The 16421-nt window shown below is 41.5% G+C and overlaps 1 protein-coding gene across 3 annotated transcripts in view; it reads left to right on the top strand.

Moving 5' to 3' along the window:
- LOC136686074 (UDP-glucose:glycoprotein glucosyltransferase 2-like) overlaps positions 1–16421 on the top strand; it is a 37593-nt gene that overhangs the window by 18809 nt on the left and 2363 nt on the right. For 2 of the 3 annotated variants that reach the window (XM_066659567.1, XM_066659569.1), the window contains exons 24-39: positions 3192–3322; positions 3588–3683; positions 4089–4191; positions 5868–5947; positions 6670–6859; positions 7286–7444; positions 7532–7617; positions 8364–8448; positions 9267–9349; positions 9844–9867; positions 11817–11918; positions 12002–12086; positions 12209–12391; positions 13088–13248; positions 13675–13789; positions 13884–14000. In XM_066659567.1, coding sequence (XP_066515664.1) covers positions 3192–3322; positions 3588–3683; positions 4089–4191; positions 5868–5947; positions 6670–6859; positions 7286–7444; positions 7532–7617; positions 8364–8448; positions 9267–9349; positions 9844–9867; positions 11817–11918; positions 12002–12086; positions 12209–12391; positions 13088–13248; positions 13675–13789; positions 13884–14000 — 1800 coding nt within the window. The remainder of the gene's footprint in view (positions 1–3191; positions 3323–3587; positions 3684–4088; positions 4192–5867; positions 5948–6669; positions 6860–7285; positions 7445–7531; positions 7618–8363; positions 8449–9266; positions 9350–9843; positions 9868–11816; positions 11919–12001; positions 12087–12208; positions 12392–13087; positions 13249–13674; positions 13790–13883; positions 14001–16421) is intronic. The other variant, XM_066659568.1, reaches the window with a different exon arrangement.

Genomic DNA, 16421 nt, shown 5'->3' with positions numbered 1-16421 from the left:
TGGGTCCAGAGCTTACCTGGAATCATTGGGCGCAAGGCGGGAACACACCCTGGAGGGGGTGCCAATCCTTCACAGGGCAACACACACTCACACATTTACTCACACTCTCAGACACTTTTGAGTCACCAATCCACCCACCAAAGTGTGTTTTTGGACTGTGGGAGGAAACCAAACACACCAAACTCCTGACAGACAGTCACCCAGAGGAAACCGACGCAGACACGGAGAACACACCAAACTTCTCACAGTCCAATCATTCACTCACTCAAAAACACTCGTTCATTCATTAGAGTGAAAGCAAAGCAGTCACTCACTCATACACACACTATTCACTCACATAGCAACCAAGTCAGTCAATCACTTTCTCACGCAATTACTCACACCCCTCATTCACTCACACACACACTGCCTCATAACCACTTATTGTTAGTGTCTTCGAGCAGTAAATCCCTCTTGATGTCCCTCCCACTGTCCCACTGATTGGCAGGATGGCCTTGTTGACAGTAGAAATGCAATAACATTCGTTTTGAGAGAGCTGTAGCGCAATGGTGAGGAAATGCAATCGCAAGTAGGAGATTGTTATTACCTTTTCATTTTAACTTTGGCAGCCATTGTACACAGAAATGCAAATACGCGTTTTTGGATTTGAATTTGAAATATGTCTAAATATGCACTCTCATGGGAAAGCAAGGGTAAACTCAAAACTGTGTTTTATTTGCATCAGAATTAGTAAAATAAGCCTTCCAATATATAAGTTTCCGTACCCACCACTGATTTTATTGCTTGACTCATGAGAATATAGAAACTTGTCATGGCCACAGAAACTCACAGATATTGAATTGTTTTACATTCAAACACAGTCCAGTCTCTGAGCTGTGGTCCTGTGTGTGGTGACTCAACATTTTAATGTTGATCCATAGCCCTATGGACTTGAGGGCTGTGTCCCAATCCTCTGTACTGCTCACTCAGCTGGAGGCCGATTATGTGAGGGTCACAGGTGGGGCAACTGAAGCCTCAGCAGAGAAGCCATGAACAGCCTAGAGCTTGAGAAACTCTGACACTGGCTGTCACTCTCCATTTACAGCAGCCTTAAAGGAACACCCCAGCAGTTTTCAACCTCCTCTGTATCTGCTGCGTCAGTAAAGTATGTTGGGTCACCACAGGTGGTAATTTGGATGTTATTCCCTGCATGTGTTGGTCCCACACACTAGGAGGAACCTTTAGGATTTTTTTTTCAGTCGGATATATGCTAATGAACTTGTTAATCAGGATAATTTACAGAGATTTGATTCATTTTTAGGTGGAAGAATTTATTGTAATCCGTCTCAAGAATACCTAAACCGAATCAGCCATGTGAGAGTTACTGATAACTATAAACATTAGAGAAAGACGTAACCAGAACTCTTTATGGAAGTACTCTTAAGATACTACAGAGGTAAATAAGCATACCTTATAACCCCACCCCACCCTCTCCTTTGGTACAAAATAATACTTGAAAGGCCACCCACCACTCCAAACTCCACTGGAATATAATCTAAGCACTGTAATTCTCCGTCTTATTGAGCAAAACTTACAAAGTGACATCCCGTTTACAGTCTAATTATTAAAAGAGACATGAATTGTATATGTGTTATATATTTATTTGCCTTACTGTGCACCACCTAATATAAGAATCACTCATCTATACAATTTTCTTATAGATGCTTGTGGAAAATAATTAGCTGCCCATGGGTTTGTGTTTTAAAGGGCTTTCTGTTATTTTTAAGAACATTTTGTTATTTCCTCAGAGGGATTCCATTCTGAGCTGCACTTCTCAGGCTTTTAAATGTTAGAACCATTTTGAATTTTTTGTTACTGCTATTAATACTCAAGGTATTTGAGGTTAATGGCTTTAGGGCTCTGAATGCCAAGAATATGCAGAGAGGGTTGCCAGGTTTTATTCCATGTGGAGAAATCTGCAGAATGGTCCAAAATGGAGACCTAGCAGTACATTATGCCGAGCGGGGTTTTGCTCTGGATGTTTTTAAAGACCTACATTAATCCAAGGACACTATCCTGAGACAACAATTAAGGCAAGAACACATTGCTGGTAATACTCTTGGAGTGGCCTCAAACATCTCTTGATACAGTGGATATATAGCTATGCAGAACAGCCATCTGGGAGAGGCAGAGAGAGAGTCTCCCTCCTCCTGATTAGCATTATAAACCATCTACAACAGCCCTGCATACAGATGACCATCTCTGTGTTCTGGAGAGGGACTGGCAACTGGCTTTTCATGGTGTCATTTGTGGTGGGAAGCTTCTGTTAGCAGAGGAACAAAAGTCCTTGAGAAGCACTATGTGGAGCTCACACTATAAGCAGACTGGACTATTCCTAGCCTAGGCCCAGATTCACCACCACAGCTACATAGACACTTTAATGGCTAAAATTGCCACAGGGGCCAATACACAATGATTGGGTGTTCTTCAGTCTTAGCAGCGCCACTGATACCCCTGCAGTGTTGTTCCAGTTAGCTCTGTTACTCATCTACAGTTAGGCAGATTCTAGAGGTGGGTTTTATCAAAGCAGGCAGTTCCTAGTCTGTGATTGATGTAACTCAGTTGTCTTAAACTGTAAGGTTTCAACGTCTTAGAAATCTTGTAGCCACACCCCCTTCCTTGAGTCTCATGACTATCACAGGTGTTTCTGGTGTTTGTGTGTCTCCTTCTCTATTACCCTTTGATGTTAATCTCTTTTGTAGTTATTCAGAAGTATCCCTCTCTTGTAGACATTTTCATGTATCTTGTGTAGATGTAAGTTTATATTCTGTTGTGCTTCTCCTTAAGTGTTTTCTAGTATCTTGTGCATATGTATGTTATATTAGTTCTCATGTGTTTCCTCTATTTACTGATCATTTATCACCATACTGTAGTCCTGTGAAGTTAGGTCTTAGGTCTTTAGACCTGTAACCTTCTCATATCTGTGACTCAGTATTACTCAGTATTACTGTTATAGTGATTACTTGTTTCTAGATGGTGTTGGTCTCTGTCCATACTTCCTTCTTCCTTCAAACCCCACGTGACACAAACAAAGCTGAAGTCTAGTTTTCTTAAAATCCTGCATTTCTAAAATCACTTTAATAGAAAGTTTCTCTGAATGATGTTATGTGAGCTTTTATATTTGATTCTCCCCACTTCCCATCCTCAACTAGATCCTGGGTCCATTTGAAGAAGAGGAGGACTTCAGTGCAGATGATTTCCACCTCCTGGAGAAGATCACAGTGAGCACCTCGGCCGAGAAGATCAAAGCTAAAGTCAAGCAAATGAGCCTGACTCCTAAAAAGTATGCAGTCTTTCAAATAATTTCCATTCTGTTGATATTCATCAAACATGAAGCTGGGGTTAATTAAAAGCACTCTCTACTGGTGACCAATGTATTATTGACCAATAACTGGGAAAGTAAACATTCATTAACAGCCCTCATTACCATCCTCAGTGTAATGTAGTCTGTTCAGGATTTGTCTGGCATATTTTTATCCAATCAAACAAATATGAACAGAGCGTGTGGGGAATCTCAGTGATGAATCAAGTGTGTGCTTCCTTTCTAGAGCCTCTGATCTCATTATGAAAGTGGATGCTCTTCTCTCAGCTGCTCCCAAAGCAGAGGCTCGGAAGGATGTCAAATTTGCAAAAGACAAACACAGGTGAATTCCCATCCGATAGCATTTGCACATCATTACCCACATCGTTCCAGTTATATTCGTACTACACTCTCAGAAAGACTGAGTGCCTTCCCCGTCACTGTGATGGTCCCCCGAAGGATCCGTCTTTCTGCTTTTATTTTTATAGAAAGGAAGTGTACCATATTCTGTTGCAATTGTATATTTTCCAGTTGCATTGTTTTCATACACTTTGGTTTTAACACTAGGCTTTTTCTAATGACGTTCTAGTTTAGAACACTGTCTTACATCTGAAGGTAACTTTAAACTGTGTCTTTAGTAAACAGAGTGTTGCAGCTAACGGAATTAACTGAAGTGCTCTTTATACGCTTCTTCAGTTTCCTTACTGTGGTTGATTTTTTTGTGTCTGTTTTATTCCTGCGTCCGCAGTGTTTTGCACCTTGCTCCGAGGGAAGATGAGGTGTTCTATGATGTGGTTGCAATCGTAGACCCGCTCACAAGAGATGCTCAGAAGCTGGCTCCAATATTGATCGTAAGCTTGTGTGTGTGTGTGTGTGTGTGTGTCTGTGTGTGTTTACAGGCATTTTCATATGTCCATGACCAGCACAAAGAAAAAAATGACCAGAAGAACAAAAAGTGTTTATTTATTCACTGTAGGACTAAGCTTAATCTTATAAACAAGGTATTATATTCAGGTATTGATTTATATAATACATATGGAATGATGGAATGTCAATACATACATACACTTGCACACATCAATCAGCCAAAACATTAAAATGACCTTGTTTCAGATGAGCCACTGTCCCACTCATTGGCCACTGTATCAGACACATTGATCTAGTTGGTCCACCTTGCAGATGTAAAGTCAGAGACAGTAGCTCATCGGTTTTCCCAGTTTGTGTTGATCGTCCTCCAGTCCTTCATCAGTAGACACAAGACACCATTGGCTGGATGTTTCCCTTTGTTTCTTTTAGGAAACGTTTAGTGTTATTGCAAATTATTTATCTACATAATAGTAACTGGGCGGCACGGTGGTGCAGCAGGTAGTGTCGCAGTCACACAGCTCCAGGGGCCTGGAGGTTGTGGGTTTTATTCCCGCTCCGGGTGACTGTCTGTGAGGAGTTGGTGTGTTCTCCCTGTGTCCGCGTGGGTTTCCTCCGGGTGCTCTGGTTTCCTCCCACAGTCAAAAAACACACGTTGGGAGGTGGATTGATGACTCAAGTGTCCGTAGGGTGGGTGTGTGTGTGTGTGTGTGTGTGTGTGTGTGTGTGTGTGTGTGTGTGTGTGTGTAAGTGAGAGAGAGTGAGATATTGCAGATTGTGTGTGTGTGTTGCCCTGTGAAGGGCTGGCGCCCCCTCCAGGGTGTATTCCCGCCTTGTGCCCAATGATTCCAGGTAGGCTCTGGATCCACCGCGACCCTGAACTGGATAAGCGGTTACAGATAATGAATGAATGAACGAATAATAGTAACTTTATAGGAGAAAGAAAAAACCTTAACTGTCAATGGAAGTTAATGTGAACTGTTTTATTCCAGGTAATTTTGGAGCACTTCTATTGGTCCGTTAATCATTAAATTTTCACACAGTGTTTTTCACACGACGGCCGCTCTGTTCAAATGATGTAATAAATTGAAAATCCACAAAAATGGAGACACATTTTTCATTGAACAGCTGCGATATATAATAACACTTAAAGTTCCCTGAAAGAAATGAGTTACAGATATGTGACGTCGGTATGATTCCACATTCTGATATCATATGAAACATGGTGTGTGTGTGTGTGTGTAGTGTGTAGTTTATTCTGCTCCATGTACATTTACAACATTTACAAATATCCAGAGCAACTCACAAAAGTAAGTTTACAGTGTGCTCTAATCGTGATGAGCTGCTGATGGTGGTTTAGTTTCTGCCCACTCCATGTTCTGTGGGGCATTTGTTCTCCAGATTCAGAAAGAATTGGAAATAAGGGAGTGGAGAGAGCTACTTAGTGACATTTTGAAGATTTGGGTTGAGATCTCTTTGTGAATCTACTTATACCTTGTAGTTTCAGTTCAATTTTGGGACTTTAAAAGTCCTAACTGTGTTAAAAGCCAAGAAAAACAAACACGTACATGAGCTCACTGTACTAAAATGAGTCACGTGTGTGTATATATATATATATAATTTTTTTTTAATACATGGCAGCGCTCTCCTTGATTTCCCACAGGTGCTTGGTCAAGTGGTCAATATGAGAGTGCAGGTGTTTATGAACTGCCGAGCCAAGCTCTCCGAGATGCCCCTGAAGAGGTGAGACACGGCGGCTAATTACATTACATTACACAAACACATTCACAAAGCCCACACAGCAGCATACCACCTGCTCAGATGCAGGCCTTATCACCAGAGGCCACTTGGTTTTCTCCATAAGTGATTCTGGAACTCTACACAGCGACTGGAGTTCAATAAAATGTTACATTTTTGATATCAAGTCTTATAATTAATGAGACGTTAAAAACACACGGTTTACACTTACTTTGCTGTTGATTTTTCAGATGAAACATCACAAAGAAAACAGTTGATTGTATTTTTATACTGTGTGCATTTACTGACCACATTGGCTCCATTTTGATGAATTTTACTGAAATAAAATGAGTTTTTGAGGACATTTAATGTTGCCAGAAATTTATCTTAACCCTCACTCAACCATCCCCTTTAAATAATGAATTAGGGAAACTTTCAGTGCACAGTATCTTATTACTCACTTGGTTTAACACACTGGAAATATCAAACATAAAATATTAAGATGTACCCAAAATTTTGCTTAATTTTCATGCTTTGTTTTCCCAGTTTGTTAAATTGTGCATTAAAATGTGTGAAGGTATGTTCTCTGCAGACTGCTTCTTCCATTTCTTTTCATTTAGAAGGTCATTAAAGCATGTCATTTGACCAGGAATTTTATATTTGAACTACTAAAATAAATATAAAGACATGACAGGTGGAGGTGATATATTCTGCTGTGTTTTCTTCAGTTTCTATCGTTTTGTGCTGGAGGCGGAGGTGTCTTTCCTGGGGAATGATACCATGTCACCAGGTCCTGTGGCCCGCTTCACAGAAATCCCAGAATCCCCTCTGCTCACTCTGAACATGATCACTCCGGAGAGCTGGATGGTGCAAGCAGTTCGGAGTTCGTACGACCTGGACAACATTCATCTACAAGAGGTACCTATACATTCAGCAAAATGTGTGTTTCTACTTTTTTTTGACCAATAATTACATCTCAGTTTGAAAGAGGCATTCGTCAAATCTATAGAAATAAAAAGACACATTCTAAGAAACCTGTCCATTACTATTCTCTTCCTATTTAAAGGAACACTACATAATATTTTTACCTTAAAATTACAGAATCAAAATCATTGTGATATTCCCCTGACCTGTTTAAGGGAGAATAGAGCCTCTTTCATTGCCACTCAGGGCTCAGCACTGCAGAAACCGCACTGTGTAACTTTTAGAGGAGGGAAGGAGCTCTCACAGTCCATATCGTTAGGTTCTGTTGGATAGTAAAGACAAAAAGCTTACCCCAGATCAGCTGCTTCACTCTAGAAGAATAAATACCAGTCTGACATATGATTTGTCGTCTGATCTCAGGTCAGTGGAGTGGTGAATGCGGAATATGAGCTGGAGTATCTGTTGCTGGAGGGGCACTGCTTTGACCTGTCGAATGGTCAGCCTCCCAGGGGACTGCAGTTCACTCTGGGCATGAAGCAGGACCCTCTCATGCAGGACACTATCGTCATGGCCAACCTGGTGAGCCCCAATCGTGCTGTAAAGTAACTGTATGTGTGCACATTCAAAGTTCTGACGTTTGTGGTTTGTTCCTTTTGTGTTCTGAAGGGTTACTTCCAGCTAAAGGCCAACCCTGGGGCCTGGATCCTGAGACTGCGTAAGGGTCGCTCTGAGGACATCTATCAGATACAAGCGTAAGTATTTGGTATTGATTATATATATATATATATTATGATAGTTTCAAACATGGCGTGTGCACAATTTTCACATGTCCAATCGGAATCAAGCTCATTTACATATGTCATAATCAATTTTGTATCACCAAAACTACTATATCCTACCAGATCAAAACAGTTAGAAAATGGTCTCGTAAAAAAGAAAGATTCTTGCTTTTTGCTTCAAATAATAAATAAATAAATAAACCCACACATGTAATAAAAGAAAAATATGAACAGATTAAAAGAGCAGCTGATTCAAATAGAAGTTTATTTCCTCCTGTTACATTTTACAGCCACCCACATAAGACTCTAAATATGATGGATATCCACTTTAAGCACATCACGGGTAGGTGAAACCTGGTAATAAATACAGTGTGAAAAATGCGGAGTGTTTAAAGCACATTAAAAGTTACAAGGTACACTGCTCCAGGTTTCTTCAGGTGTTTGGAACTAAAATGCTTTAAAATGATCCCAGATACTAAGATTTATTCCCCAACTTCTCTGGGTAAAGCTGAAAGTGATATCGTTTTTCACCCAGGCAGTGCCATTGTTCATCTGTTTAATATATGTCCCGCCTGGGAGGGAGAGAGGGAAAGAGAGAGAGAGAGAGAGAGAACACTGTAACATCATTGTAATTATCATAGAGTTTCTGGACTGCAAGCTTAGTTTTATAGATGGTAATGCAGTATGTGTTTGTTAAAGCGGCTGTTTTTATGCTCCAGACATGATGGAACGGACTCACCTACAGATGCTGGAGATGTGATAGTGGTGCTCAACAGCTTCCACAGCAAGATCATCAAAGTTCGAGTGAGTATTTACCCATTGATGAATGAATTAATGAAATGTGCCTGTTGTATTTGTGTGTATACACGGCCAGTGATTACAATGCAGCAATATTACTGACAGAACTAGTGTCCAAGTATTTTTGTGTATCTCTTTTGTAATACAGGAGGTCCTCGGGTTACTTCAGTCCCGAGTTACGATGTTTAGTGGTTACGACACATCTCACATTTACTGTATAAAGCCTTGTTTCGACTTAAGTGGTTTTGCGTCGTAATGCGAACTTCGTGTGTGGTGTGCGCGGCGGAAGAATACACAGTTACGCGGCTTGGGACAGAGGAGGATAGGTGTTAGGATAGGATAAGTGCTTACGGTATGTTATTTACATACAGTATGTACGTATGTTCCGACTTACACCGAAAATCGGTTTACGACGCAACGTAGGAACGTATCAACGTCGTAAGTCGAGGACCCCCTGTATTGTGTTCCATACTGTTGTAGCTTTCCCTAAATGTAGTACGTTATATTTTAGTTATATAGTAATATCAAGCTATTAACTTTATTAAATAAATAGCTTTTATGCAATATAGTAATAAAAATAGTAATAAAATTGGTAAAACATTTTTGTGACGACAAAAAAGCAAAAAAGGGTCTTTTTTATGTGATTATGAAGGAGAAGCATTCGTTGGGCTTTTTGTATCTCATAGAATAAATGGATATTCAATATAATGTTTTATACGTTAGAACTTTAAAATAATCAGTCACAGTCTTGCGATATTTTCTAGCTCATGTCTGTAGTTCGGAATTTCATAAGAAGCAGAATCTCAGACTTCTCTGATTTTCAGGTTCAGAAAAAGCCAGACAAACTTAACGAAGACCTTCTGAGCGAGGCTGCTGAGAGCAAAGGCTTGTGGGATTCCATTACAAGGTGAGTCCAACAGAGACAGCTTTTGTGTGTGTGTGTGTGTGTGTGTGTGAGAGAGAGAGGGTGAGAGAGAAATCAGATTTGTGCTGGATTCTTGGACTTGGGGACATGTTGTTTCCAACCAGAGGGGGGAAAAATAATAATAAAAAAGAAAACCACTTGGTAGCTCCTGAATGATCGTTAGAGTGGGGCCCCACGTGGATGGCGGCCATATTCAGCCACTACTTGTTAGTACAGTGGCTGTTTCATAATATGAATAGGAGCCATTGAAGAAAATGACTAATTGTCCTTTTAATTAACACAGAGATCTGTGCATGCTCTTTTAAGCTGCTTGTGTGTGTGTTTGGGGTGTTTGTATCCTGCTGAAGTCTTTTAGCACACAAACACTCTGACTGTGTGATCACAAGTTGTGTGTGTCTGTGTCTGTGTGTTTGGTTTAATGAACAACTGTGTTAACTTTGTGATCTGTCTCCTCGCTCACCGCTGTCTTTGTGAAGTATGTGGAGTTCTTTGGAGAAAAGGTAGGGAGCTAAAACTTTAACTCTATCACATACCACCCTTAAACAACCCAATAAATATGGAAAGCACTCTTGGGTACAGAGTGTACTTTCCCTTGTGTTGTTGTGTATCCCCTGTCGGGAGCACGAATAGTGGTACCCCTGCAGTTTCTGAACCAATCAGAATTGAACAATACAGATTAAAGAAATGAGATTTGCTTTTTTTAAATTTGCTGCTAAAATAGCTCATCTCTGTTCAGCTCTACACCTTACGAGCCCTGACTCCTATCACCACCACTGTAAGCTACGTCACTGTCCACAGTGAACCATTTCATAACAACCCACTCTGACTTTGTTTACATCTCAACTGCTGAATTATTATGTAGAATTCGTTTGGTACATTTAGGGAAACTCACTTTCCAGCTCTGAATATAGCACTGTTTTCTATAAAAATGGACCTAAATATATTGTCTATAACCATAAAGCCATCCAACAGAAACATAGCCATCTGAAACATTCAAATTGCGTATGGCTTTATCTGTTTGTATTGATCTCATTAAATATTAATGTGTATTGTGGCTAATCAGATACACTTGAGGAAAAACTTGTGCACATTTGATTTCTCAAATTGGGATCCACTTGAGGCAACACTGAAACAGGGTTCTCACTGCCAGCGAGCGTTTTTAGTGTATCACGTTGCATCACAAAGCCTTCAGTATGTTTACGCCACTAGCATCAAGTTAGACTTTAAACAACTATTGACCAATCAGAAAACAGCTTGAAGCTTTGCCTAAAGTCCTTGTGGCGTGATGCATCAGAGATAAAAACAGGTCGGTCAAACCTGGCACTGACACTAGCAGCCAGCTGTATTGATTATAATAGGAGCGTTCTGTTTTTTACATCGTTGCTCCTTCACATCGGTTATCTCAGATTTTTGCCTTAACTCCCTTATAACTCACTCACTCATATGCACTTAAGAGCTACACAGTAAGGATGCACCATTCAGGGATTCTCACCATAAGCACATAGTAGATATTAAATAGTTAAACAGAATCTGTAATAATGCTACTGGTACAGGCATTTCCCATCGCCGCCCCCTGCTGGAAGGTTACAGTTTAAGCTTTTCTGTAGCCTGTGAGGTCTCACTTTGTTTATGAGTCAGACATGACTATATATAACCTCAGTCATAAATTACGCTCAGCGCAGTTTATATCCTAATAAGAGTTCAGTACATGTTTTCTATCATTTAAAGCTCCAAAGCGCAGTGTCTTGAAATGGCCTGAAGCGGTGTACTGCTGCCCCCCAGCCGCCCTGTGGCCTATGCTGCCTGTATTTTTTCATTTTTCAGTTTATGAGCTGAAAGCTCCTGAGCAGGTATTTGGCTCTCTGAGTCGGGTCATTTCAGACATTTAACAAGAGGATGGGATCTGTTGCGGAAAATAGAGAGCATTATTAAAATTGTGTTTGTGTGTGTGTGTCTGTTTGTGCTTGCTTGCGGGTGTCAGTGTTGTATTCTGTCCAAATATTTAGGCTATGTTCACATTACATCCCATCTATTTTCTCTCTTTAAATGATATATTACACTGTTCCACATCCTATCACTGGGGGCTTTAAACCCTGCTAGCTGACGGTTGAGGCTCATGTGCAGCTGCTCCAGAGCATCCCATTTTGTTTCAGGCTTTTGCCTGTTCTTGAGGCCATTTATTGGATATGTATCTTGGAGCTGTCATGTGTGGATTGAGCCTGATCACAAGCGGAATGTGGATCTGGCCGGTTAGTGTTGTCCTCCAAGTGTGTTGAGATGTTGTGCTTTCACAAATCTCAGAGGAAGATTGTAATATTACATTTAACCCTGTAATGTGATTGTAGCTATAAACACTGGTATACTCTTGCTGCAGATGAACGATGCTTACTCTTTGTGTGTGTGTGTGTGTGTGTGTGTGTGTGTGTGTGTGTACATGTGCATGTGTCAGTTTCACAGGCGGCTCCAGCGCAGAAGAAGGAGAGAAAAAGAAGGAAAACGTTCTCAACATCTTCTCAGTGGCGTCTGGTCACCTGTACGAACGCTTCCTCAGGTCAGATGCCCACACACTGTACACACACAAACTCCCCCTCCTCTCCACACCTTCCGTTATCCCTCACTTTATTTTCTTTTCAGGATAATGATGCTGTCCGTCCTGCAACACACCAAAACCCCCATCAAGTTCTGGTTCCTGAAGAACTACCTCTCCCCCTCCTTTAAGGTGAAACCACTGTGTGAATTTCCATGTACAAAATAATAATAATAAAAAAAAAGTTTTCTATATGATACATGGGCTCATCTGATTTGTTTGTGTGTGTGTGTGTGTGTTTTACCCATGTATAGGAGTCGATTCCACACATGGCCAAGGCGTATGGTTTCCAGTATGAATTGGTTCAGTATAAATGGCCCCGCTGGCTCCATCAGCAGACGGAGAAGCAGCGCATTATCTGGGGCTACAAGATCCTCTTCCTGGATGTCCTTTTCCCTCTGGCTGTGGACAAGATCATCTTTGTGGACGCTGACCAGGTAAACATTTCTGTGAAGGTTTGATGGCATTCAGTAGGGGGAGCCCAGGAGATACCAAAAATACCAAAAGGCAAAAATACCAAAAGGTTCTTTTAAAGGAGCTGAATTCACTCATTAAAGTGAAAGGTACTTTGTGTTTTAGAAGATCAGCCAGTTCTGTAGGAGCTCATCCCTCCAGGGCTGGGACTGAATATCCTTGGCCTAACCTGAACTGTATTTAAGGCTGTGTTTACTAGTAATGACAGATGAATAGAGATCTTTCCTTATATTCCACTTTTCATTTAAATGCTGGGCTACTCTATGCAGTGATGGGGTGAATAACTAAATCTATGGCATCGATTTAATCTTAATTTGTGAGTGAGCGAAAACTCTCATACCTCAGGTTACAGCTGGAATCCACCCACAACTATCAGATATAAATGTGTCAGTAGCATTGGCAGAAGTTTCATACTGACCAGACGTAGGCAGTCCAGTGTTGGTGCAATTTGCCTTGTGCACAAGAGTAGTGCTCCTCACCTGTGAGGGTAGTTTTACTTGGGTGAAGGAGGCTTTGCCTGGGCAAGGAACACTTTGTACACTCAAATAGTTCTGATTGTGCATGTACAGGCTGTAGCTCCCTTGACTGGCTCTTCAGAAAGAGCTTTTGCGCACACACACACACTTTGTTTACAGAATCCCTCCTTTTTTTTCTCTCAGATTGTCCGAGCGGATTTGAAGGAGCTGAGGGATCTGGACCTGGAAGGTGCCCCTTATGGATACACTCCATTCTGCGACAGCCGCAAAGAGATGGAAGGATACCGCTTCTGGAAAACCGGTTACTGGGCCTCGCATCTAGGTCACAGGAAATATCACATAAGGTTAGTCTAAGAAGCATGACTTAAAACTACTTAACTTTACCCTCAGTGACAGTTAGGATAAGCTGTGGATACGTGCATGAGCTAAACGTTTGGCGAGTAATTCACAACTCCACTACCTACCGCACAGATGGGTGTTCCATAACCAGCTTGGGTAGGGATACAGTCTCAGGAACACTGCGTTCACACCTGAGCGACATGTGACAAAGAGGACAATACTCATTAATTTTCAATGAGAGCCACTGATTTTAAGCCACTGGAGGCAGAGCAAGCATCGGCTAAAGTAGGAGGTGCCTGTGATTTGCTGCCTAGATATTTTTCCTTCTACTGATGAACGAGAAGCTCATTGTGTTGGTCTCAGACTACGTCTATCCAAAGAATTGTGCTGTACCCTTTCATATTGTTATAAATCTCTCCCCTCCTTCTCAGTGCTCTGTATGTGGTGGATCTGAAGAAGTTCCGGAAGATTGCAGCAGGCGACCGTTTACGAGGACAGTACCAAGCCTTGAGCCAGGATCCTAACAGTCTTTCCAATCTGGACCAGGTCAGCACTCTTATTTGGGCTCGCAGGCTGAATGCCAAATATGTGCTCTTTGTCTGAACTCGGTTACTGAGGACTCCTCCTTTGTGTTTGACAGGACCTCCCCAATAACATGATCCATCAGGTGGCCATCAAGTCTCTTCCTCAGGAGTGGATGTGGTGCGAGACCTGGTGTGATGATGCATCCAAAGCTACGGCCAAGACCATCGACCTGGTATGTGTCCTTCTGCTAAAGATCCTCCTCTCCTCCCACAAAGTATGCACAGTGTATAACCATCTCCATTCTGAAACCTATCCCATATCAACACTGATATATTGGGAGAGAAAGTTGGATTGACGCATCACAAACCAGAAAGACAGTGGAGAAAGTGGAAGTGATTACGTTTCATAGAAATACAGTGGAAGCAGCCCATGTCAAAGCAGTTCCTGATAACAGTGAGGATATTGGCTGTGGTCATTTCTGCAGCAGAGAATGCAGAACAAAGGACCGTTCTCTACATTTCTGCACTGGCGTGCATATTTCACACACACGTCCACCACTATGGCCTTTAGGAAGGTCGCTATGGACTGGAGGATGCTTCTAGGCATCAATAATGAGCTGCTGGCCCCAGTTACGCTGAGATTTTTTTAGAAACCACAGGGATTTACGAGTTTATTCTACAGTTAGCTCTTCTACAAGAGTGGAATTACAAATAAATTATGGAAGGGATTCAGGTTAAACTTGTGAAGCAGCTGATGATCATTGGAGTGGCTCATCAAGTTATTTGGAGCTAAGCAACTAAAGAAACACCTTTTGTTTCCTTAAATCTCAGATATGTGGCAAAAATGTATAATTCCAAAATTATAAGGTCTTTTCTAGATCCTTAGCATTTAGTTTCTCTAAGGTTTGATAAGTTGGCAGCAGTGCCATGTTCTAAAAACCTTATCTTACTATTCTATGAATGACCCTTAGGGGTTATGAAGCTTTAAAGAAACACTAGGTAAGATTGGGTATTTTTACCCCTGGACTCTCCTACTGTTGCATAGTGTGATTTCATTTCACAGCAATGACTTGAAATCAGTGGTTTCTTACGAGACCAGAATAGCTCTCTCATTTACACTCCCGCTCAGAGGCTGTGGGGGAAATGTCTCATTAGACAATGCCACACTCTGATGATTAGCGTCAGATAAATGGGCTAGACTTACTTTACCTTCTCTTCATTTTCACCACACGGAGCTGTTCATTTTTTATTTCTATGTTTACTCTCTTTTCAGTGCCCAATTTTTCATATTGTTTAATTTACTGTTCCTACAGGAGTGAATACAAAAATCAGCCTACTTTGCACAGAGCTAGTACTCTAACCGTTCTGTTATTGTGTTTCAGCCCTAGTTCCTAAACTAGTAAATACATTTACGCATTAATTCATTAATTTACGCATTAATTCATTAATATTCAGTAACCACTTACTCCAGGTGAGGGTCCTGGTGGGTCTGGTGCATAGCCGGAAAATCTGTAAATTCAGGGGGAGCAAAGGGGATCTGTGTGGGAGGTGTTCGCCTACCCACCTCCAAAATTTACGTAGTGCAGTTTCTGAAGTGCTGAATCCAGAGTAGCAGAGGCTATTCTATTACAGCTCAGTGGAACATCACAATGATTTTTGCTGTAATTTTACAAATACTGCTTGGTGCTGCTTTAAAGGAACACTGTGTAATACAGGGGGTCCTCGACTTATGACGTTGATCCGTTCCTACGTCACGTCGTAAACCGTTTTTCAGTCGGAACATACGTACATACTGTACGTAAATAACATACTGTAAGCACTTATCCTATCCTAACACCTATCCTCCTCGGTCCCGAGCCGCGTAACCGTGTATTCTTCCGCAGTGCACACCAAACACGAAGTTCGCATTACGACGTTTACAACGCAAAACACTTAAGTCGAAACAAGGCTTTATACAGTAAATGGGAGATGTGTCGTAACCACGAAACATCGTAACTTAGGACTGTCGTAACCCGAGGACCTCCTGTATTTGTTACTTGAAATCACATCTTCAAAAAAATTGTGATGCTTCGCTGACCTCTGATGGGCAGAAAGGAGCCTCTGTCTTTGCTGTTCTGGGCTCAGCACTGCAGAAACTGCACTATGTAACTTTTGGAGGAGGGCAGCTAACCACCCCTTCCTTCTCCCTCCAACATTCTTACCTAGTCTTACCTAGTCTTTAAGTAAAAGCCCAGGCTTGTAGGTCAGTTGGTGGAAGGTGATACACACACTACATGAGAGATGAGCATAATCCAGACATTAAACATCTTTCTCCAGCGATGGGTCCGGCGGGAGGAACAGAAAGCCCACACTCACTAGAATCTATAGGGATTTTAGTGAGACAGCATAATCCACATAGAAGCAGTACAGCAAATGGGATATTGGAGCAGCTGCACATGAGCATAATGTCAACATACTCAAGGCTAATTGTGGATTAGAAGGGTATAAAGCCTCCCAGCATCAGGCTACAGAGCAGTGGCGCTATAATGGAGCTCCATCCAATAGCTCTTGGATGAGCTGGTGTGCCAGAACTTATTATCTAACATCAGGACCTGACCTCTGTAATGCACTTGTGGCTCCACAGCAATGTTCTATTATCTAGGTGAAGCCCTTAC

The sequence above is a fragment of the Hoplias malabaricus genome, unplaced genomic scaffold, assembly GCF_029633855.1.
Source record: "Hoplias malabaricus isolate fHopMal1 unplaced genomic scaffold, fHopMal1.hap1 H_5, whole genome shotgun sequence".
NCBI classification, from domain to species: Eukaryota; Metazoa; Chordata; class Actinopteri; order Characiformes; family Erythrinidae; genus Hoplias; species Hoplias malabaricus.
Note: the sequence above shows the minus strand (reverse complement) of the source record. Positions and strands in the feature narration are given on the sequence as shown.